The 24,282-nt window shown below is 44.1% G+C and overlaps 1 protein-coding gene across 1 annotated transcript in view; it reads left to right on the top strand.

Moving 5' to 3' along the window:
* The first annotated feature begins 4,947 nt into the window (after positions 1-4,947).
* PSMB7 (proteasome 20S subunit beta 7) overlaps positions 4,948-24,282 on the top strand; it is a 61,595-nt gene continuing 42,260 nt past the window's right edge. Inside the window, exons 1-5 of the mRNA XM_032865828.1 lie at positions 4,948-5,078; positions 5,514-5,607; positions 6,409-6,506; positions 8,099-8,239; positions 15,841-15,956. Coding sequence (XP_032721719.1) covers positions 5,017-5,078; positions 5,514-5,607; positions 6,409-6,506; positions 8,099-8,239; positions 15,841-15,956 — 511 coding nt within the window. The 5' untranslated portion in view covers positions 4,948-5,016. The remainder of the gene's footprint in view (positions 5,079-5,513; positions 5,608-6,408; positions 6,507-8,098; positions 8,240-15,840; positions 15,957-24,282) is intronic.

Genomic DNA, 24,282 nt, shown 5'->3' with positions numbered 1-24,282 from the left:
GGGGTCCCTAAACTCAGGGCCCATCTCATTTTCTGGGGACAGGCAATTGAACACCCATCCCAGGCCCTGCTTACAGCAACTGGGACTCTGTGGGTCTCGTTGTCCCCAAACCTGCTAAGTGTCCCAGGGGAGTCTGGAACAGGTGGTGGGAATCCACACTGAGACACGGCCATGTGCCCCACTGTGCCCTCCCACCAAAGCTGTGTTTCAGTGGCTGGGCGGTGAGGCTCGGCACCTGGGTGCTGTGCCAGGAGCACGGGAACCTGAAGCAGCTGCTCTAATTCATGCAAAGGAAGGCGCCCAGGTTTGCCCTGTCTATTTATAGCTTATTTATGAAGAAGGAAAAACAAGGGCCCAGTTGCCTTAGCAACCAGAAGCATCATGGCCTTCTTTCTCTGCAGTGGGAAATTGGCCAAGTCTTCTTGTGGGGGGCACCCCCAGATGTGTGTGTATCCTGACAGAGGACAGGGGTGAACCTTCTAAGACCTTCCCTCGCTGGATTCCTAGTGGCCTACAGGTTGGGGGAGGGAGCCTGCCAGGCCCTTGGAAACCCCTCCCTGATGCAGAGGGCTGTGCACAGCTGAACTCTCTGTGGAAAGGCACAGTCTGGTCTCTTGGTCTCGGTGCTGACTCCTGTCCTTTGGGTGCCCATCCTGGTGCCTCAGGGAGAAGCTATTGGGAGTCCTTTCCTGGCTGTGCTCTGGTACATGTCCCTTAGGGCACTTAGGGCAGGGAACTGACAGTGTGTTTCCCAGACCAGCACCCCTTAAGGCTGTGATCTGGCCCAGAGCCTGGCATTGAGGAGGGGCTTAATAAATAATGAATGAATGAATGAATGAAGTGCTTACATTTATAGTGCCATGTCCTTACTCAGTACACACAAGGTAAGGGACACATTGTAATGTTCTCCCATTTTACAGCTCAGGAAACAGATTCAGACAGATGAAGAGACCAGCCCGTGATCAGCTGGGAAATAGCTGGGCTGGATGAGCGTCCTTGAGGAGGAAACATTGCTTTTGTTTTGGCAAAGCCCTAGAGAACTTGGGAACTTGGGGTCCAGCTGGGCCATAATTGATGGGGGCTGGGGAAGGGCAGAGTGGTGCCGTGGCTGGTCTGGGACTGAGAGACATGTGGCTTGAATTTTGACTCTGCCACTTATCACCTGTGTGACCTTGAATTATTGACTTTCCCTCTCTGGGCCTCAGTTGCTGCATCTATAAAGTGGGGCAATGACGCCTGCTCCTTGGGGACTGGTAGCTCCTGGAGGGCAGGCAGCGTGTCTGTCTCTTGATCATCTATTTTCCCTGTGTTGGCACAGTTCTAGGTGCCTAGAATGATCAGGAGCTCCTGTATATTGGATGCTCCCAGGGAAGGTTGCTTGTTATTCCATTATTAGGGAACTGAGGCACAGAGCATGGTGGTTCCCCTGAGATCACACAGCCAAATCCAGAGCAGAGGTGGTGGCTCTGCTGGTCTGTTGGGTTTGCCTGAGGCAAACCATTGCTAGGGATAAAGTGGGACTGTGTCCGGGCCCTGGGGAGGGCATTCTGGACTGGGCTGCAGTTCCAGGGGGCAGCAGTCATGTTGGACAGGGCGGCTGAAGCAGGGGGTCTCTGGGTACTGGGGACCTGGAGCTGCCCTCCAGACAGCGGGAGGTACTGATGCCCAGTCCTAGCTGAGCGTAGTTTGCCTGGCTTTGGGCTGGACTTCTCAAGGTCTAGGCCCAGGCTGCCTGGAGGCTCTCTGTCGCCCTCTGCTGGGCCACCTCTGGAGGCTCTAAGACAGGCAATGCCACCTCTTCAATTGTCTGGGCATGAAAACCATGCCCAAGAGATCCAGTTAAGACGAGGAGCGCCCCGGGATGAACTAGGATCTCAGATCATTTCCACTTCCTTTCCTGGCTCCTCCAGCTCACACCCAGACGCTTTGGTAAGACACAGGAGTCCTGGCCTCACCCTCCGGGGCTGCAGGCCGCTCCCCTTCCTTCACTGCCTGCTACGCAATCAGATACATCACTGTTTCCAGAAAACAATGGGCGCCCAGGGTTTTTTGTTTGGTTTTGTTTGTTCCATATGCCAGGCCCTCGCTCCTATGTCTGTCCCTTCTGCCTTCGGATTCCAGGAGCAAGCGTAGGCTCTGTCCTGAGCCTCCAGGCTTCTGGAGGTCCCATCACCCACCCAGCCCCTAGCTGGGTTGTGAATCTTCCTGGGGGCTTCTCTTCTCCCCTCAGTGCGAACTCATGAAGTACCACAAACTGAGTGGCTCAAACAACAGAAATAGATCGCTGCACGGGTTTGGAGGCTAAAGTCTGAAATCACGGTGTTGGCAGGATTTGTTCCTTCTGAGGGCTGTTCCAGGTCTCTTGCCTGGTGGGTCTGGTGGTTTGCTGCCAATTGTTGGCGTTCCTTGGCATGGAGAAGCATCACCCCATCTCTGCCTTCATATCCACCTAGCTCTCACTGCGTGACTGTCTGTCGGCAAATTTCCCCTTTTTAAAAGGACAACAGTCATACAGGATTAGGAGCTATAGTAATGTCCTCATTCTAACCTCATTTTAACTCAATAACCTCTGTAAAGGCCCTTTCTTCAAATAAGGTCACATTCTGAGGTACGGGCGGGGGGGTTGGGACTTCAACCTAAGAATTTTAGGGTGGCACAATTCAGCCCCTAACATGAGGAGAGGAAGTACATCTGATCTACCTTGTTTTCATTCCCTTGGTGCTAAGCCCAGTGCCAAGAGTGAGAGAATCTGATGAATGTTCTAGAAGTCCTTCACCCTCGTATTACTTGCTGACCCCCATGGTGTCTAAGGCATGTCAAACCATGACCCATCCTGTCTAGGTCTTATGGGGATGAGTCTCTGTCATCAGGAAATGGACTTCTCTAAAGCAGAGCTTAGATCTTCTTACTTTTGACTTTCACCAAAGGAGATGCTCAGACTTTTTCACCAGATTCCTGTGGAAACTGTAAGGACTTAATTAGCAAGAGGCTTTCATTAAGGTTAAACAATAACCTTGTTGTTTAACCCTTAAACTGTCCCTGCTCCCCTTCCCCCAGGGGATTTACTTAAAAACAAGTCCCGGAAACCAGCTCCAGGTAACAAAGCCCAGATACAAGGGTGGGTCAGGCCAGGTGGAGATCAGTGGGGGGTTGCATACTGTCTCCCTAGCTACCAAGGAGTATGGGCTCCCGCCCTTTGGGAGCCTTTTGGGCACCAATTCTAACCAAGGTGTGATAGGCTAGGTCAAATGTCTACTATAGGGTAAATTGTAATTCACTTGGTCACCTAGCATCACTGTGCAGCTTTCTCTGTGTGTTACAATTTCATTGGCCACAGTGCGTGGCCAGGCCCGACCGCATGGCCTTTGCCCTTGAAAGCTAGTCTGTGAAACAGAGAAGGGTCGCCCTCTCTGTAAGAGGCGCGGCCCTGGCCGGTCAGTTTGATTCTTGATGCTTGGCGCGAAATAAAGCTTTGCTTGACCTTCTCTTTGTATCAGTCTCGCTCCTTTAATCACGGACCCATTTTTGGGGGGCATACAGAAACAGGTAGGTGAGGCCTTAGTTTCCTAATTCCCCACTAAAGACCCAGAAAAGTAATGAAAGAATATTTAATTTTTGACAAATATTTATTGAACACACAGTTGTGACAGATTCTTCTTTCCACCAAGTTACCACTGTAACTTCATTCCACCATTCCTGAGGCTGTCACTTACTTGCTATGAAATGAATGTATTCACATTAATAGCTCTTTATTGATAAGCTGCTATATGCCTGGGATACATGATTTCCATGGACAATTTTCAATTCTCACAGCAGCCTTTTACAAATGGAAATAAAATTGACTTAACATAATGTTCACCATTTTAAAATGTACAGTTAAAAAAAATAAAATGTACAGTTCAGTGGGTAGTAGTTTATTCACAATGTCATGTAACCATTACCACAGTCTAATTTCAGAACATATTCATTACCCCAAAAAGAGACTTTGTGCCCATCGCTCACTCCCCATTTTCTCCTCCCTCCCTTTCCTAGCAAGCGCTAATCTAATTTCTGACTCTATGGATTTGCCTACTATGGATTTCAGAGAAACTCAGCTTTTGTTTTGTTTTTTTGTGCCTGGTTTCTTTCACTTAGCACAATGTTTTCAAGGTTCACCCCTGTTGCAGCATGTATCAATGCTTCCTTTCTTTTTCCGGCTAGATAATATTCTGTTGTGTGGACGTACCACATTTTGCTTATCTGTTCATCAGCATGGACATTTAGGTTGTTTCCATTATTTGGTTATGCTGAATAATGGTGCTATGAATATCTATGTACAAGTCTTTGTGAAAATATGCTTTTGATTCTCTTGGGTATATACTTTAGAGACAAATTGCTGGGTCTGTGTTTAACTTTCTGGTGAACTGCCAAATGGTTTCCCACCGGGTGTGTATGAGGGTTCCGGGTTCCCCCATCACCACCAACTCTTGTTATTTTCTTTTTTGATTATAGCCATCCTAGTGGGCGTGCACTGGTATCGCATTGCGGGTTTTGATTTGCATTTCCCTAATGACTAATGAAGTTCGGCATCTTCTCAAGTGCTTCTTCTTAACTGCCTTTTGAGGTAACTCTTATCTCCGTTTGGCAGCAGAGCAAAGAGATTCAGAGTTAAGAGGACTTGCTCAATGCAAGGAGGCGGTGGGGCTGTGCCTGGACTTGGGCGTGTCTGTCTCGTAGGCCCCAGGGAGTCGAAGAGTAGGAACGGTTTTCGTCTGGTCCACAGGAGTCTTGTCCCCCATGCGACCAACTTGGACAAGTCCTTTCCCGGCTCCGGGCGTTAGTTACTCCTCCGCGCCACTTGGGGCGAAATACTCCAAGCACGTGCGGGCTCCTCTAGGAGCCCACAACTCTACGATCAATCGCCCCGGCGCGGAGTTTGCCCCGCCCCTCCAGCCCAGGTCGCCGCAGGCGCCGGAAGTGCTCGTCTCTCTTCGCTTGCTTCTGCCGGCGCTCCGGCGGAAATACTTTGTGGGGAAGATGGCGGCTGTGTCAGTGTATGAGCGGCCGGTTGGAGGTTTCTCTTTTGATAACTGTCGCAGGTGCGGCCATGCCCGGGGCCAGGTTCCGGGCGGGAGTGGGAGTGCGGTGCCAGGCTCGGAGCTCGGCCGAGGTCTGATCTGGGAAGTCCAAACGAAGGGTGAACGGCGGGGCCCGCGGCCTGTGCCCCGCGGTCCGTGTGACTCAGGGGAATGAGGGCCTGAGAGTGGGTTTCTCTTGGGGCCGAGACCGTCCTTCCCCTTGCCCGGCGCACCAGGCAGACTCTGTCTCTTTAGGCGAGATGCAGCCCCTCTCCGACGATCTGCACGCCGAAGAACGCGACAGTAGTCCTGATGTTGAGGGGAGTCAGTGAACGGATGGGCTTGAAAGCGAGTGGTAGCTTTTCTTTCCCTGAGTTCCCTATTAGACATTCTTGGTGCCAGCGCGGCGCGATGTGGTCCTGCCCTTCCATGCTTTATTCTCTCCTTTTGTTTCAGAAATGCCGTCTTGGAAGCCGATTTTGCGAAGAAAGGGTACAAGCTTCCAACGGCCCGGAAAACGGGCACGACCATCGCGGGGGTGGTCTATAAGGTAAGCCGGTCCAGGCCAGGAGCAGCAGTGACCGAACTGATTACAGGAACCAGGCCACTTGGCCTCCTTTTACTTCTCCGCGCTGTGTCAGGAAGGGCTCATGTTTCAGAGAACGTCAGGAAAAGACCCTTCAGGATTTGTCGGGAGGCTTTGTGTACTTACCAACAGTTTATATTCTTTCCTCACTTTTTAGAGTTTTTGACAGGAAACTGGTACTTTTTTGTCTTCAGATACTACTTCGGGAGGCAGGGTTATATCCTGGGAAAAGATCAGATTTCGGATCAGACAGGTCTGTCTAACCATTAAACTTTGACGCTGCTTCCAACTTTGGGCAAGTCAGTTTCCTTCTCCCAGCCACACTTCACAGACCGTCAAACGGACAGAATGACTCCTGCCTTAAATTGTTGAAAGGGTTGAAAAGAGTTAATGGTTATTGTTGTTAAAGAGAAAGAGTGATGTCTTTTAAAAAGAAATCGATGAGGTGGTATTCTGATGGAAGGATTTCTGAATCCAGAGTTTTCTCATATTAGGTCTGTGGTTTGTAAGGAATTCACTAAACCTGTGAGCCTCATTTGAAAACGGGAATGATCATTCCTACCACCTACTCGGGATTCAACTGATAACGTTAATTAACAAAGCTCTTGTATTCTGAGAGTATAGCACAATATTTTTGGTGGGACTTTTCAGTGGGGGGTGGAGGTTTGGGGAAAACTGGGATGGCCAACATTGTTTTTCCTAAACTAGAGAGTTGTGGTTTGTATATGTGAAATTGTTTTAAAATGTATGTTTTTTTAAAAACAGGATGGCATAGTTCTTGGAGCAGATACAAGGGCAACTGAAGGGATGGTTGTGGCGGACAAGAATTGTTCAAAAATACACTTCATATCTCCTAACATTTAGTGAGTATCAGTTAGTTTGAATAGCTCTTATATTTTCAAACATGTCAAGGTTAAAATTGAATTTACTTTGTTCCTAACTACAACCTGTTGTTTAACTTGTATTTTCTTTTTTTATTTCCCTTAAGTGGTATTTTCGTCTGTCACCTAAGCTGGTCATCCGCAAGTTCTCTCTTTGCTTTGGTCTTTTTTAATTCTCTTGGTCTCCGGTTCCCGCTTTCTGCCTCTTGAAACCATTTCCGCTGCTAAAGCCTTAGTTCACATTTTTAATTCTCATCTGTCCTCTTGCAGTCGTCATTTAAATGATCTTTCTGCCTTCGGTCTCTTTATTATCTACCCTTTTGCTGTATTGGATTTTGTAAAACACAGCTCTGAATATGTCCCTTCCCTCTTTAAAAATATTTCAAGAGACTTTTCACATTTCCACCCTGCTTTCAGAATAAAATAGAAACTCTGTAGCATGATATTTAAGAACTTGTGTAGCGCCACAGAAATTTACCTTTTGTGCTTATTTAGCTGCCATCACCCTGTGTTCCAGTTACACCCAGACTGTCCCTGTTCCCCTCATCTCCAAGATCTTTCGCCTTTGTTTTTGCCAGTCCCTCTGCTTAGAATTACCCTTTCCTCTTTGTCTGTGCGGTTTCGTTTTTTTCTTTCAAATCCAGCTCATGTGAGACCTCTTCCCAAAGATCAGAATTAATGCTGTCTTCTCCTGTTTCCCATAGCGTTTTGTACCTATGCTACTATATCGTATTCTGTGAAGTATTAGAATTTTTGCCTATTTTTGTGTCCGCCACTCAACTTTTTGAAATCAAGTGCTAAGATTATGTCATATTTTCTTTATTCTCAGCATTTGTTATGACTGGTACCTGGTAGTAAATACTTGGTAAATGTTAAATTGCAAGGCCTTTAACATGCCTTGCCCTTTGGTACAACTTGAATATATTTTTAGGATTAGTAAAATGCAGACTCTGTTAGAAGCACAGAAGCTAATGATTTGAAATGTTCTGTTGGGCCACAGAAAAATATGTTTACAAAGGACGAGATGCATATTCTCCGTTTCATGTTTATTTAAGATTGGTTAGACAGGGTTGTTACAGTACAGATTATACTAAAAAACATCTCTCTTTGTACCTGAACTTAGTGGAAGTTATCCAAGAAGCTCTACTTCTAATTGACCCCTTTGGTAATTGAATTGCAGCTAAGTTTCTTTTTTTCTTTTTTTCCAATTTTTTTAAATTTAATTTTTAAATTTTTTAATAAACATATAATGTATTTTTATCCCCAGGGGTACAGGTCTGTGAATTGCCAGGTTTACACATTTCACAGCATTCATCATAGCACATACCCTCCCCAATGTCCATATCCCCACCACCCTCTCCCATCCCCCCTCCCCCCAGCAACCCTCAGTCTGTTTTTTGAGATTGAGTCTTTTATGGTTTGTCTCCCTCCCGATCCCATCTTCTTTCATTTTTTCTTTTCCTACCCCCTAAACCCCCTACATTGCATCTCCACTTCCTCATATCAGGGAGATCATATGTTAGTTGTCTTTCTCTGTTTGACTTTGCAGCTAAGTTTTTGATTGTATTTTTTAGTTGCTGTGGTGCTGGGACAGCTGCAGACACAGACATGACAACCCAGCTCATCTCTTCCAATTTGGAGCTCCACTCCCTCTCCACTGGCCGCCTTCCCAGGGTTGTGACGGCCAATCGGATGCTGAAGCAGATGCTTTTCAGGTAAGGTTCCAGGATGGGGATTTCTTTTTTTTTAATTTAATTTAATTTTATTTAAATTCAGTCATCATAGAGTGTGTTACTAGTTTCAGAGGTAGAGTTAAGCGATTCATCAGTTGCATGTAACATCCAGTGCTCATTACATCATGTGCCCTCCTTAATGCCCATCACCCAGTCACCCCAGCCCCCTACCCACCCTGATTCCAGCAATCTTCATTTTGTTTCCTAGAGTTAAGAGTCTCTTGGTTTGTCTCCTTCTCTGATTTTGTCTTATTCTATTTTCCCCTCCCTTCCCCTATGATCCTCTGTTTTGTTTCTTAAATTCCGCATATGAGTGAAATCATAATGATCTTTCTTTAATTGACTTATTTCCCTTACCATAATACCCTCTAGTTCCATCCACATTGTTGCAAATGGTAAGAGTTCTTTTTTTTTTTTTTTGGATGACTAATATCCCATTGTGTATATATAATACATCTTTTTTTATCCATTCATCTGTCATTGGACATCTGGGCTCTTTCTATAGTTTGGTGATTGTGGACATTGCTGCTTTAAACATTGGGGTGCATGTATCTCTTTGGATCACTATGTTTGTTCCAGGATGGGGATTTCTGTAGCATCTTTTTCTCATATCTTAGATTTTCAGCTGAGGGGATCCTGGAAGCTAGAGAAAAAGCATTCATAAATACACATTTTATTCTAGAAATCAGTTGTTACCATTTTAATATCAGGGCTTTTGATGATGTATTTGAATTTATGGGGTCTACCCCTCCCCCCCCCATGAATAAATCACATGTGACCAGTCGTTTCTGGAAGCATAGGGCATTACCGGATTTTTAAAAAATCTCTTTTATTTATGGTAAGAAAGTTAGAACTAGACAGAACCTTTGGTTCATCTTGTGAACACACTTAGACAAAAACAATTGTTTTTTTCCTCTCTCTTTTGGGGCAAAATAACAGTGAAATGAAAAATTGTATTTGTAGTTGACTGTGAGTGGATATAATAACAGTAATATTAACGCACGTTTATTTTTCTCTTCATGCCAGACCCTGTGCTTAGTACTTTACGCATGATCTCATTTCATCCTTTGATAAGAGAGGCCCCACTGAGATAGGGGTTGTTAACATCTCCAATATTTCAGCGAAGCTGAGCCTTACAGAGGTGTGGTTGCCTACCTGATCTGGTCTGCACGCCTACTTACTGCCGCAGTGCTTTTAGTTTTGTCTCCTTTTCTTCCTTTTTTTTTTTTTTTTTAAAGATTTTATTTGTTTATTCGACAGACAGAGATCACAAGTAGGGAGAGAGAGAGAAGGGGAGGCAGGCAGAGAGAGAAGGGGAGGCAGGCTCCCCGCTGAGCAGAGAGCCCGATGCGGGGCTCGATCCAAGGACCCTGGGATCATGACCTGAGGTGAAGGCAGTGGCTTTAACCCACTGAGCCACCCAGGTGCCCTCCTTTTCTTCCTTAATCACATCATCACTTTACATTTGTGTAGGTCTTCTCTTTTTCAGATTCTAAATCTGTTTTCTCATTTGCTTTTCAAGAGAGAGAAGAGGGGCAATGTGTTAGACCAGAGCTAAGAAATAGCTTGGACATTCAGTCGTGGTTTAGAATATCGGTTTCTCCTTTTGGGACCTGCAGTACCTTTAACAGATTCTCTCTTTTTTCTTCTTTGTAGATTTGTAGAATGTAGAATTATGGTGCCTTTTTCCCTTTTTTTCTTTGTAGTTGATCAGAGACCTTTATTCTGGTCCTCATCATTCATTAAGCATCCTACCGAAAACATTTTCTTTTTCTTTTTTAAAAAAGATTTTTATTTATTTATTTGAGAGAGAGATAGAGAACAAGTGGGGCAAGGAGAAGAGGGACAAGCAAGACTCCCTGCTGAGCAGGGAGCCCCATGTGGGACTGGGTCCCAGGACCCAGAGATCATGACCTGAGCTGAAAGCATCCACTTAATCGACTGAGCAACCCAGGCACCCCCCAGATCATTTTCTTTATCTCTGCCCCAAGCAGCAGCAGCTGCATCTAGGCAGGAATAGAAAGCCAATATTGTAAATTGTCACCACTCAGGCCATATTCAGCTTGTAGAGAAACTGTATTTGGACTACATAGTGGGTTTTTTTTTTGGTTTTGTTTTGTTGTTGTTTTTTTTGATAGTGTCCAATAATATAAATTGGGAGATTGGAATAAAAAATAGTCTGGATATCTGGCTTTAAAATTTTTTAAAATGAATTAATTGTTTCCTGGCTTCATTCATAAAGAGGGTGGGATAATAGATGGCCGCAATCTTCTGGAGCTGAGTGGCAGATGCTGCCTTTCGAAGTGGGGGAGCATGTGCTCCAGTCTCTCAGTCCCTGTCTAGTTTGACTTCCCTTCCTGCCTGGCTCTGGGCTTTCTGTGAACTTGCTGGTCTTCATTCATGAGTCTAGCATGGCTCTGCGCTCTTAGCAAGTGATTTGAGGCACAAGGTAGCTGTGCAGCAGGCCCCGTAGCATAGTTCCCATTTTACAGCTGAGAAGACCAGGACTTAAAGAGTCCGTGGGCAGGAAGGCTAGTCCTGTCTACCTAATGTGTGCTCAGGCTGTACTGAGCCCTTACGTGGGTGATTTCCATTTATTTATGTGCACGGTCGTCATCCTGATCCTGGTGAGTCATTGCCTACCAAACAAATTCTCCCAGTACAAGTGAGAACTTGTTAAAGCACACCTGTTGCAAAGATCTGAAGACATCGGTGAATTTGATGTTAAATTTAAGGCTCCCTCTGGTGGTTGGTTGGGTGTGTTACATTTAAAACAATTTTGAAACTTGTGAAATTGCAAGTAAATGGCAAATTTTCAAGATTTCTTCCAATGTCATTTAAAACATCTAGCTAAACCTAGCAGCTGTTTCTGTTAATCTCTTTAGAATGTTTTGGGAATTATAAATTCACTTTTTTCAGTGTTTATTTTTAGTTTAACATTACAAAAATTTAAATTTTATCACAGTTTTCAGAGGAACACTTTTTTATTTTTTTAAAAAATGATTTATTTATTTATTTGACAGAGAGAGAGAGAGAGAAATTACAAGTAGGCCGAGAGGCAGGCAGAGGGGGAGGGCGAAGCAGGCTCCCCGCCGAGCAGAGAGCGCAATGCAGAGAGCAGAGAGCGCAATGGAGAGAGCAGAGAGCGGAATGCAGGACTCAATCCCAGGACTCTGAGACCATGACCTGAGGTGAAGGCAGAGGCTTAACCCACTGAGTCACCCAGGCGCCCCAAGAGGAACATTTAAAAAATTTAACCAGGATGTTTGTGGTTCATTATGTGTCTTCTGACATTTTTGGTAAGTTACATAAAACGTGCAAGTGGTGTAAGGGAAAAAAGCGTAGGATTTCACTTTATTATTTTTTTTCCTCTCTCTCTCTTTTTTGAAGATTTTATATATTTATTTGAGAGAGAGAGAGAGGGAAAGAGAGTGGAAAGTGAGCAGAAGCACGGTGAGGGGCTGAGGAAGAAGCAGACTTTCCGCTGAGCAGGGAGCCCAATGTGGGGCTTGATCCCAGGACCCTGGGATCATGACCTGAGCAGAAGGCAGATGCTTAACCAACTGAGTCACCTGGGCACCCAGGATTTCACTTTAGAAGTTTGGTTCAGGTCTCATCTGAAGTGCTTAGTGTTGTGTGACCGTGGGCAGTTCACCTCACCTTTCTTAGTCTGGGTTTCTTCCTCAATAAGATGAGGATAATAGTTTCTGACTCTGACTTTTGAGAAGGAAATGAATAAAGAAGCAAGGCTTACAACAATGCTCAGTACAGGGCCTAATGCACAGTTAGATCCCCATGAAATTCAGAGGCTGAAAAAGAGAACAAGGTATATTCTTCTTGCTATTATTGTTCCATTTTCCCCCCGAATAATCCATTTCCATGTCTGTGAATCAGTAAGAAAAGGGGGTTTGATAAACAAAAGTGGACATCTTTTCCTTTATGTAAGCAGTACTTCTATTTTACTTGTATGATGGCTGGATGTAGAAGGTGTACGTGTTCTTTGATCCTTCTGTATGAGCCTCCTAGTCGAGTTTAGTAGAAACCTTGTGGTCTCTTATTCTGTATTCCAGAAACTCCTTGAGTATATAGAGCCTCTTTTATTTATTATATTAATTGTGTTTTTTGTTCTATGAAAGTAATATATATTCATTGTAAAAAATTTGGAAAATACTGAAAAGCCCAAATTAAAAATAGAAATTTTACAGTTCAGGGAAAATCATGTTTTGGTCGGGTGTATATACTTCCAGTCTTTTTAATTTTTGTTCACTCATTCACTGGATCTTTCTTTGCTTCTTTCCTTATTACTAGTACATGTTCTCAGTAAAACCTAAGCTAGAAGATAGGGATAAACTAAAAAAATAGAAAAATTAGCTGAGTTCCTACTCAGTTGGAACTAGTACTGGACGCTTTGCAGGCTTTTTTCCATTTACTGATACATAATTTATTCCGTAAAAATGAGATCATAGTTGTACATTCTGTCCTAAAGTACAGCCTGATCTTTTCATCTACCAGTATGTGTTGGATATTTTCGATTTGGAGCATTTCAAAATGAAGATCACCTTTTAAAAAATTATTGTGAAAGTAGTGTGTGATCATTATAAAAATTTCCAACACTTCGGGAATGTGAAAAGAAGGAAGTAAATGTCACCTGTTTTGTTACTTAGACACATAAGTTGTAAATCCTTGAGAACTATTTTTCCAGACTTTTTATATTATGACATTTGCTCATTTATGTAGTTACGACAGTGGAATCCCGTTTGTTTTGTAACTGACCCTGTTCGCATGATGGTGTATGTTCACATAATGGCATATGCATGTTGTTCCCATTAGTAGAAGAGCTCGGCGTCCAGAGTTTCTGCCTTGAGCTTTAGAGGAGTTCTGGAGACCTGTGACCCTCCTGACATAGTAGAACTGTATGTACACTTACTATGAGTCCTGAGGGTTCCGCAATGTTCATCAGTTTTTCAAAGGAGTCTGTGACCCAGAAAAGTTAAAAGAACCACTGATCACTATCAGTTTCTGGTGGTATTGTAGTATTCCATTCTCTGGGTGTACATAATTTAACCAGTTTGAACTTTTAACGGTATCGCTTGTGTTAAGGTATCATAAGGTATTCCACCGTGGAACATAGAACCTTTAGGTACTTCCTTGTATGACTAATTCCTTAGGCTGTATTCTAAAATAAATTCCTAGAAGTGGGATTACTAAGTCGAAGGTATGCACATTTTGATACATATTGCCAAACCCATCCTTGAGAAAGGTTGTACTGAGTTGCGCTGCATCAGTGGTGTATGAGAAAATACCGTGCTCTCTGGGTGACCCGGAGCAGAGCTATGTCAGTTTTTTTAGCTAGTTCTCTTTTTCTGCTTTTTTGGCATCATAAACAGTATTGCGGTGAACATCTTTGTGCATTCATTTCTGTATATTTGTCTGATTATATCCTCAGAATTTGATTCCCGGAAGTACAGTTTCCGGATCAGTTTTTAAGGAATACGAAAACTTGCCAAAGTAGCTTAGATTCTTTTAAAGGCATCAGAGGTTATGTTTTAGCTTGGAAGGAAGCTAGCTGATCATTACTGACTGTATGTAAGCAGCCTGTCTGGTAGGCAGTTGGTATAGTGGGTCAGGCATTGGGCTGGGGTGGGAGTGGTGGGTCTAGTGATTCCCACTCCTCATCCCAGAACCCTGTGAGCTAGTCTTGACCCTGCTACTGACGCATATGGCGTAGGACCTGTTTCTTTTCTGCTTTCTGGGCCTGTTTTCTTTTGAGACTGTTTCTAAAATCCTTTCCTGCTTTTTAATTTTTCACTTAAGATTCTTTGTTTTTTGTTTTTAAGATTTTATTTATTTATTTGACAGATCACAAGTAGGCAGAGAGGCAGGCAGAGAGAGAGGAGGAAGCAGGCTCCCCACCGAGCAGAGAGCCTGATGCGGGGCTCGATCCCTGGACCCTGGGATCATGATCTGAGCCGAAGGCAGAGGCTTTAACCCACTGAGCCACCCAGGCGCCCCTGTTTCTTTCTTTTTTTAAGATTTTATTTTTTTAAAGTAATTTCTGTATCCAGTGTGGGGCTCAAAACCACAACCCTGAGATCAAGAGTTACATGCCCGTTGACTGAGCCAGTGAGGCACCCTTGGAATTTTTTGTGAAAGAGCAGTTTGGTAGTCAGAGATGGAGGAAATAATTGGACTTGACTGTTCTGGTTACCAAGAGTGCTTCCTGATCGGTAGTTATGTCTCAGACAGTCTACAGTTGGGACTTTGATTGGTTCTTATGTTTATTTTTATCAATTTTAATTACTATATCATTAGGCAAGTTGGTTTAATTTTTCTTCCCAAAGAGCTAAAGGCTCATGGTGGAAGACTTTAAATCCAACATTTTTATTTAGCATAGCAATTCAAATGGTAAAAAATAGAACCGGATACAGGGAAAGCAGTCTGTAGAAGCAGAAAATCAACTCAGTGAAGGATCCAAAAAACAAGTACATGCACAACTAAATGGAGGTAGGGTGGGGTGGAAAGTGTGTTCCCATTCATGTTCCTGAAGAGCTGTAGCTTCATCCTGTAGGCAGTAGCAGTGGGTGTTACAGGCTGTTGTGGAGTGATTCCATCATTCACTTCCCTGCGTGATGAAATCTTTTTCTTTTACTCAATAAGAACTCAGATCTATGATTATAATTGTGCCAGTTTATTCAAAAGAGAAGGTGTTTTGACATGAGCCGTTTTCCTATGAGGCTATGGTGAGGTAAGGTTGCAAATTTGGACCGCTTGAGTTTAGCTGCTCCTTGGTGTTAACTTAGAAAGTAGCTGATTTGCTGATCACTGAGCGGTGTGATGGGAAGGGTGCTGATAAATTTTGGAGTAAGCCAAGCTCGGCTGTGAGATATGGGGCTGGCACTTAATGCTTTGGGTTGGTTTTCTCCTCCCTAAAGTAGGATGGTCCTTTTTAAAAAAATTTATTTATTTATTTGAGTGAGAGAAAGACTCTGAAGCAGATTCTGGTAGATTCTGCATGGAGCCTGATGTGGGGTTCGATCTCATGAGACTGAGATCATGACCTGAGCCAAATCCAAGAGTTGGACTTAACCACCTGTACCACCCAGGCCCCCAAGAACAATCCTCTAAGATTTATTTATTTATTTGACAGAGAGAGAGATCACAAGTAGGCAGAGAGGCAAGCAGAGAGCGAGAGGGGGAAGCAGGGTCCTTGCTGAGCAGAGAGCCCGATGCGGGGCTCGATCCCAGGACCCTGAAATCATGACCTGAGCTGAAGGCAGAGGCTTAACCCACTGAGCCATCCAGGCGCGCCGGACAATCCTCTTTTAGAGGGAGCTGTGTGACTGAGGAAATAGGCATGTTGGAGGGCCTCAAGGATTGAGTCTTTATGGGCTGATAGTGTCCCAACGTAATATTCCTTCTGGTTCCCATCTTGTTCCCATCAAAAGAGTAAGCACTTCATGAAACAGTAGCAGTGTAAGAAAAGCCTTTTGTTGTCTGACTTCTCATACAGCTTTTGGTTAAGTTACAGTGATGCAATGTAGACTTATTTTTTTTTTTTTTCTTATACATACTCTGATCACCAGGTATCAAGGTTACATTGGTGCAGCCCTAGTTTTGGGGGGAGTAGATGTTACTGGACCTCACCTCTACAGCATCTACCCTCATGGATCAACTGATAAGTTGCCTTATGTCACCATGGGTGAGTGTAAAATTTCCCTGATGTTTCAGAATCCTCTTACTTATCACGGTAGTCTCTGAAAGAGCTGGTCTGTTTTCTGTTAGAGGAGCCAGGGTAATACTGCGCTTTGATTCATTCTACATATATTTATTGATTTCCTCCTATGGATTAGGCCATGTTGTAGGTGTGTGGGACAGAGCAGTGAGCACAGTTTAAAGATTCTTGCCTGCAAGGAGTTTGTATTTTAGTGTGGATAGACAGACAGTAACAACAGCTATTATATAAATACGTTAATGTTCGAAAGTAATAAATATTAGGAGAGAAAAGTAATGCAGGTACTATGGTACAGTTATGCAAGGTACTACTTTTGGGGAAAACTGGGTCATGGGTATACAGACACTCAATGTATTATTTCTTATATCTGTATGTGAATTTGCCATTATCTCAAGACAAAAAGTTAGAAAAATTAATGCAGGGTAAGGGGACTTTGGAGCGTTGGGGTAGAAGGCAGATTATAGTGTTAAATAGGATGGTCAAGGTAGGTCTCAAGGTTTCAGTGGTGGGAAACCTTCAAGGTGAGGTTTCAGTGGTGGGAAACTAGAGTGGAGGCCTTGAACATGTCCAAGATGTGCACTGTATTTTTTTTTTTTTTTGAAAGCTAGAGTGACTGGGGCCCTTCTTGATATCTGAGAGATCAGAAGCATTTAATTCATCTCTGACCTTGATTTCTTCACCTGTGGAGTGGTATCAATAGTATTTCCTGTATATGCCAGGTTGTAATGATTAGAAATAATGTTTATAAAGAATCTGGCCCTGTGTCGGGCCTTTAATAGTAGCTACTCTTTTCAGATCAGCTTTTTACATTGGTACTTTAGCTTTCAGTGCTAGACAGAGTATTTTATTTTTCAAGATTTTGTTTATTTATTAGAGAGAGCATGTGCAAGTGGGTGGGAGAGAAGCAGGCTCCCCACTGTGCTGGGGGCCCAACAAGCAGCTCAGGTCCCAGGACCCTGGGATCGTGATCTGAGCCGAAGGCAGACGTTTAATCGACTGAGCCACCCAGGGACCACAGGGTATTTTTTTTTTTTTTTTAAATGACCACCAAAAAAAAGAAGTGAGAAAATGGAGATTTTCAAATTCTGACTTTTATGTTAAATTTGAGTCAAATTGTGTAGGTACAGAAATTTGAACAGGTCATGTACGCTGGTATTTTTCCAGCTGTTGTTTACCTGTTACGTTTTTTGTGTTGGTATCTTCGCTCCGAAGAGCTAGGAAACTGCTTCCTTGAATAGTTTGGAAATTGCCAGTTTGAGACCTTGCTGTTCCATTGTGTCATCTAGCCTCTTTGAAGGTTTTTATACAACAGATGTTCCCTGTTTGTTGGGGAGATTGATTTACCCCCAGATACCATATGGATGAGTCTTTGTAATTATTTTAAAATGAAGATACTTACAGTAATTTTAGAATTGTTCCAAACTGCATTATACAAATATATTTGTTACCTCCATCAGAGTACTGTTTTTATTTCTCCCTGTCTGATTGATGCCTTTAAATGGTGGGAAAGATGAAATAGCTTTATTTATTCAGTGGTTTCATTTCTTTTCTTCTTTTTTTTTTTTTTTTAAAGATTTTATTTATTTATTTGACAGAGATCACAAGTGGGCAGAGAGGCAGGCAGAGAGAGAGAGAGAGAGAGAGGAGGAAGCAGGCTCCCCACTGAGCAGAGAGCCCGATGCGGGGCTCGATCCCAGGACTCTGGGATCATGACCTGAGCCTAAGGCAGGGGCTTTAACCCACTGAGCCACCCAGGTGCCCTTAATTTCTTTATTTTTTAAACTGAAAAAAAATTCACACTTGCGTTTTAAAAGTAACCGGAATGTGCAATGAACAGTCATACATGCTCTTTACTTGTATTTGTCAGTGAACATTTTACCACTCTTGCTCTCTCTTGCTCGTACCTTATTTTAATTTTTTGTGTGGAATCATTTGAGAGTAAGTTGTAAGCAGTAAAGAGCAGACATCATTACCTTCTACCTCTAAATCCTTTATGATCTCTTACGTTACCTTGATAAAGTCACATTTAGGAAATTTAGTGTTATTACAAAACAGGTTCATTTTTAAGATGGGAAAATTGATTTGGTTTCTTTTGGTTTGGAACTGTAGTAATTTGCCTTCTGAGCACAATCCTGAATTTATGAAAAGTTGTTGACAGCGAGCCGTCAAGCAACCCCATGTTGTGCTCTCTCTTGGCCAACAGCGATCTTGCTGATCCCAGTGTAGTGGGAGCCCAGGGTGATGGTTCCACAGCCTTGGGTTCATAGCATGCTTGTGTTTAGAAATCATTGCCTCACACAGTATGGTTTTGTTATCGTAAAAGACCGAATTAAGGAGGAGATACCCATAACATTAGATTTTAATCCACGGGTAAATAATTACTTTGAGCTTTAGTTTGTTCATCTGTTCGTTTATCAACTCTTTCTTCCCTTCTGCGCCTAGGCACTGTGGCAGGCTCCACAGAGAGGGGAACGCATGGATCCTTATCCTCAGTACCCTCGCACTGTAGTGAGGGAGCCAGATGGACAAACTGACAAGGGCAGTAGGTACGAAGGTCTGTGGAGGCCCAGGGAGAAAGGAGCACATCGAAATGGAAGGATTTCAGGAAAAGCTTCACTTCATGTGAACTGAGTCTTAAAAGAAGCATAAGTTACTTTTGTTCATTTCCCAGGTCCTTATTTAACATTACTACGGGCTAGGTGCGGTGCTGGGTGCTGGGAGTACAGGGGTCAGCACAGCACCTGCCCTCAGAACTTACAGCCTCCAGTAGGAGACAGGAATTAAAGTAAGTGCACATTCATCTAAAAGAATGCACTCCAGGGCTAAGTGCCCTGGAGGAAAAGAGCAGTAATGAGAGAGAGGAACAGGAAGGACTGCGTGGATAATGGCTAGTTGAGATGTCCTTACTGAGCGAGTGACATTAAAACATTTTCTAGTGAAGGTAATTTATGAACATGACAAAACATTCAAGTGGGAATATTACTTGAAAAATAGGTGTGTTTCGTATCCCTCCTCCAAAGTAACCACTCTTAAGAGTTTGTTTTTTCCAGAAAATGTTTTATGAGACACCTTCATATAGTTCTGTCAGTATGTGCCTATTAAAAATACACAAACAGGCCCCGCGGCGGGCTCTCTGCTCAGCGGGGAGCCTGCTTCCCCCTCTCTGCCTGTCTCTCTGCCTGCTTGTGATCTTTGTCTGTCGAATAAATAAATAAAGTCTTAAAAAAAAAAAATAGACGAATGGGGCGCCTGGGTGGCTCAGCTGGTTAAGCCTCTGCCTTCGGCTCAAGTCGTTATCTCAGGGTCCTGGGCTCGAGCCCTGCATCACGCTCTCTGCTCAGCGGGGAGCCTGCTTCCTCCTCTCTCTCTGCCTGCCTCTCTGCCTACTTGCGATCTCTCTCTCTGTCAAATAAATAAATAAAAAATCTTAAAATACAGGGCGCCTGGGTGGCTCAGTGGGTTAAGCCACTGCCTTCAGCTCAGGTCATGATCTCAGGGTCCTGGGATCGAGTCCCGCATCGGGCTCTCTGCTCAGCAGGGAGCCTGCTTCCCCCTCTCTCTCTCTCTCTCTCTGCCTGCCTCTCCATCTACTTGTGATCTCTCTCTGTCAAATAAATAAATAAAATCTTTAAAAAAAAAAAATCTTAAAATACATAAATGAAGTCATACTGTACACACCTTTCCTTTATTGTTAACTTGTTTTGAAGAAGTTCTTCATCAACACATGTAGATCTGTATTGTAATAACAGTTATGTAGAAATGCATTATATGGCTGTATCATGATTTACTGACCCATTCTATTGGTGGATATTTTGGTCATCAAATTTTTGCAACAAGTGTGGCTTGGTTTGTGTAGGTAAGTACAAACTTCAGATAAATTCCTGGTGGAATTTCAGGATTAGGGTATGTGTATGTATTGCTCAGATTTCTCTGTTGCAAAGCAGTAGAATTACTGAATGATTTAAGAAAAGAGGACTGGGTTGTAAAGGAGAGTAGGTGGCTCAGCAGAATAGCTGGGAGGGCAGGCGCTGGCTTTGGGGCCCAGAGCGGTGTCAGAAATCCTGCTGCAGGGTAGGCCACGGCCAGCAAGGACTGAGAGCTCCAGACTGGACCGCTGTCCCGACGGGGGCTGCCTCGCTGCTGGGCTTCTGGGGCCTGGTGCTGGGACCTGGCTCACTGCACGCTCAGCCTCCCTGACAGTTTCAGGAACCCGGTCTTCCTGCCATCCCTTTCACCACTGCCGTGCCTTCCTTATAGGGGAAGGTGAGTGCTTCTGATTGGTGGAGCTCAGTCATTCACTCGTCTGAGATTCTCCAGACCTAGGAAGAAGTCCTGTCGTACCCACTGTCACTGGTCAGCCCAGGAAAGTAAGAGAGGGCCATATAGTGCATTCTGCTTTTTGAGAGCTGTTGCCAGATTGCCCTCCAAAGAGATTGTACTAGCTTTTATTTCTACCAAGAGAACATGAGAATGCCTTTCTCTTAACAACCTTACCAGCACTGCGTATTTGTGCTGTCTGATGGGGAAAGATGGGAAGAGGGAACGCGTAAGCTGAGACGGGAATGGTAGCTAGGAATTAGCCAGGAATTCTGTGGCCCTGCTCCCTGTCCCCAAGGGAGGACGTCAGGCCCTGTATACACCAGGGTCTGGTGTGGTTTGAGGAACTGAAGGGCCAGAGTGTGCTGGGTGGGGGAGGCAGGTGCAGTGGGTTGGGGGAGTGTTCAGTGCAGGGGTGCAGCTGAAGCAAACGTGTTCTGGTGGGGGGGGCAGAGGTGTGGCTCGAAAGCGAGGCTGGAGAAGGTCCTGTGATACAGCCCCAATAGTTTGGATTTTGTCCTTGAGGTTTCTGTCTAAAGTTTTCATGCCAGAGAAGGATGGGATGAGATTTGCTTGTTAGAAAGGGCCGTCTTGGGGTGCCTGGGTGGCTCAGTGGGTTAAGCCTCTGCCTTCGGCTCAGGTCACGATCTCAGGGTCCTGGGATCGAGTCCCGTGTCGGGCTCTCTGCTCGGCAGGGAGCCTGCTTCCTCCTCTCTCTCTCTGCCTGCCTCTCTGCCTACTTGTGATCTCTCTTTGTCAAATAAATAAATAAAAATCTTAAATTTTTTTAAGAAAGGGCGGTCTTACAGCTTCTGGCTCGAGGGAGGAGGATTGGCATGGCGGAGTTTGGAGGCAGACAGGGAGATTACGTCTGGCCAAAAATATTGAGGGTGAGGCCAGGTCCGGTGACAACTGGGATGGCCCCTGTCATTAGAGCGAGCACTCAGAAATGAGCCAGCCGTAAGGCCAGATCCCAGGTGTCTGTCGTCCATCCCCTCCTGACTTCTTAGTGTCAGCCCATTCTTGGGTCTTGACTACAGGGCAAGTTAACTCTGTCACCTGGGGCCTCTTCCCTTCCATCTGGGCTTTGGGCCTCTTCCTGATTTGTTTCCTGTTCCTCCCCTAGGCCTTTGTGGCAGCAGAGGCACCTGTACCTCTGGCCCTCTCCTGGGCAGGCTCCTACACCCCACTCTTGCTCCTCAGCTGGGGTCTAGCCGAGGAGCCATTCCCTCATGACTGCCCCAGGCGGAGTTAGCAAGTCCCCTCGGGGGCATAGGTGTGAAACATGATTCCGGGATTCCTGCCTTGTCTGCACGCCACTTGCCCCGGCTCATGTCCCTCCTGCGCGTGTGAACATTTGAGATCCCGGATAACAGAATCTGTCTTACCTCCAGTCTCTCAGACTCCTGTGTGACTTGGTGAATATTTGATGGTGAAATAATTTTCTGGTTTGCTAACTTGCTTGTGTCAAAGAGTATCTGAAACTTAGTGTTAGAAACCTTAGCTACTGGTTATTTTTGGTGATTTAATCCTTTACAGTACCCCTTGAAGAACATTGCTTTAGATTGTGTTCCATTTGGGGCGCCCCAGGTTAGCTGTGAGAGAATAGCACAGAGCAATGTGTATGTGGTAGGGTTTTTTTTCTTTAAAGCTAAATATTATTTCAGATTTCAAGCATATTATGGAACATCTCTGTGCCAGAGTCCGCTGGTACTGTCACATTATTTTCAGTTAAAATTCTATGTAAGGGATGCTGTGGTTGCTGTTTTATTGATGAGAAACCTGAACTTAGAGAAATTTATGGTAACTTGCTCATTTTTGCTCTGCCTGTAAATGGCAAAGCTGGGATCTGAACTCTTCCTGCTCAAGTGAGCCCCTGTGCAACACAGCTGCTTTGATTTTCTCGTCTTGCAGATGTTACTTCATTAAGCTATTAAGCCTTGCTTCTGAATACTGAAAATATCTATACAAATTCCCGAAGGGCCTTTATGTGTTTTGTGTATTTTTGACTGCCTGTGTGCGGATTTTCTATCCTGCATATTAAAAACAGTATTTACCGAAACAGCTTTGTAGTTTCAAAGGAAAAATTTAAAAATTATACAGTTTCACCATCCAAGACAACACGATTTTTATCTTTTTATTTTTTTCCAATCCAAGTCCATTGTGAAGCAGAGAATGTAGAATAAAATACAGGTTTTATACTGGCCTGGCTCTGTCTTTGTCATTTTTAAAGTTTCTTTTAGCCACTGTTGACTTTTTAAAAAAAATTAACATATAATGTATTATTTGCTTCAGGGGTACAGGTCTGTGAATCATCAGTCTTACGCGATTCATAGCACCCATCATAGCACATACCCTCCCTAATGTCCATCACCCAGGCACCCTGTCCCTCCCCCGTATCCCCCAGCAACCCTCAAGTTTGTTTCCTGAGATTGAGTCTCTTATGGTTTGTCCCCAGTCCCATCTTGTTTCATTTTTTTCCCTCCCTTCCCCCCCATGATCCCCTGCCCTGCCTCTCAAGTTCCTCATGTCAGAGAGATCATATAATTAATTGTCTTTCTCTGATTGACTTATTTTGCTTATCCTAATACCCTCTAGTTCCATTCATGTTGTTGCAAATGGCAGGATTTCGGTTTTTTGATGGCTGCCTAGTATTCCATTGTGTGTGTGTGTGTGTGTGTGTGTGTGTGTGTGTGTGTGTATCTCACAGCTGCTTTATCCATTCATCTGTTGGTGGATCACTGAGCAGGGCTTGCATGTATCTTTCCCTAGGACAGTGGCTGTGCTGGGCTGCCTTTTTTCCTAACCAGGCCATTCTTCTGGCTTCTGTTCCGGTTGCTGCTTTCTTCCTTCTTTCCCTCCTGCCTTCCCTCCCTCCTCCTCCTTTCCTCATTTCCTTTTATTTCTTTTTTTTTGAGGGTGTAGGGAGCTGAATGTCGAGGGAGAACTCCACAATTGCCATTTGGTGGATTTTGTTTTAATTCATATTATAGTTGACCCTTGAGTAGCAGGGGAAAGGGGTGGGTTAGGTGTACTGTCCCCCTGCGCTGTTGAAAAATTCACATGGAACTTTTGACTCTCCAAAAACAAGTACAAATCGCCTACCGGTGACCGGAGGCCTTTCTGATAACATAAACATTCTGTTGATGCATATTTTATGTATCCTGTGTATCATATACGGTGTTCTTACAGTAAAGTAAGCTGAAGAAAACGTTATTAAGAAAATCATAAAGAAGAGAAGATACATTTATAGCACTGTATCAAAAAAAATGCACATATAAGTGTACCTGTGCAATTCAAACTTGTTGTTACTCTGGTAAGTGGATAAGCCAAACGTAAAGCTACAGATAGAATAGAAAGCCTTCTTGAATGAAATGTTCCCATGGAGCATTAGAATTCACTGTGGGATTGAGGCTTTCCATAAGTGTAGCTTAAGTGAGAAAATGAATATTTCATGTAAATTCTCATGTTTTAGTTAAATGATGAGTTTTTTAATACGGGAAATAACTAAACTTTGTAATTAATCTCTTTTTTTTTCTGAGTGATTTGACAGTAAGAGCTGGAAGCTACAAATTACCCGTAAGACAAGGGTGTCTAAATTTTGTCTACCCATGGGCCTGTATTGGCAACCAGCCAGGTGCCTGAAGGCCACCCTTCATTTACATTGGATAGAAGACACCTGTCTTGTGCATTTTTAACATGCTGGCACAGCTCGCTGAACACAGGGTCCAGGAGCCTCCTCTCTGATGGCTTGCCTGCCTCAGGATTTACTTGGGAGAAGAATGTATCAGATTCCTTGTGGGGTGGCCCTTGGACGCCTTCTGTCCTAAATCCTTTTTTGTGGACATGGCGTTGACCATAATGATGGCAGCGTTCATCCAGCAGCTTTCTAGCTGCAGTGCCAGCAGCTCTCGTGAGATGCTTTACTGATTTAATCTTCGAAACATTGCGAGGTGGGCACTATCATCCCTGTCTC

This window comes from Lontra canadensis, unplaced genomic scaffold, assembly GCF_010015895.1.
Source record: "Lontra canadensis isolate GAN:19392208 unplaced genomic scaffold, GSC_riverotter_1.0 scaffold30, whole genome shotgun sequence".
Lineage (NCBI taxonomy): Eukaryota > Metazoa > Chordata > Mammalia > Carnivora > Mustelidae > Lontra > Lontra canadensis.
The sequence above is the reverse complement of the archived record's forward strand: the minus strand, read 5'-3'. Positions and strand labels throughout refer to the sequence as shown.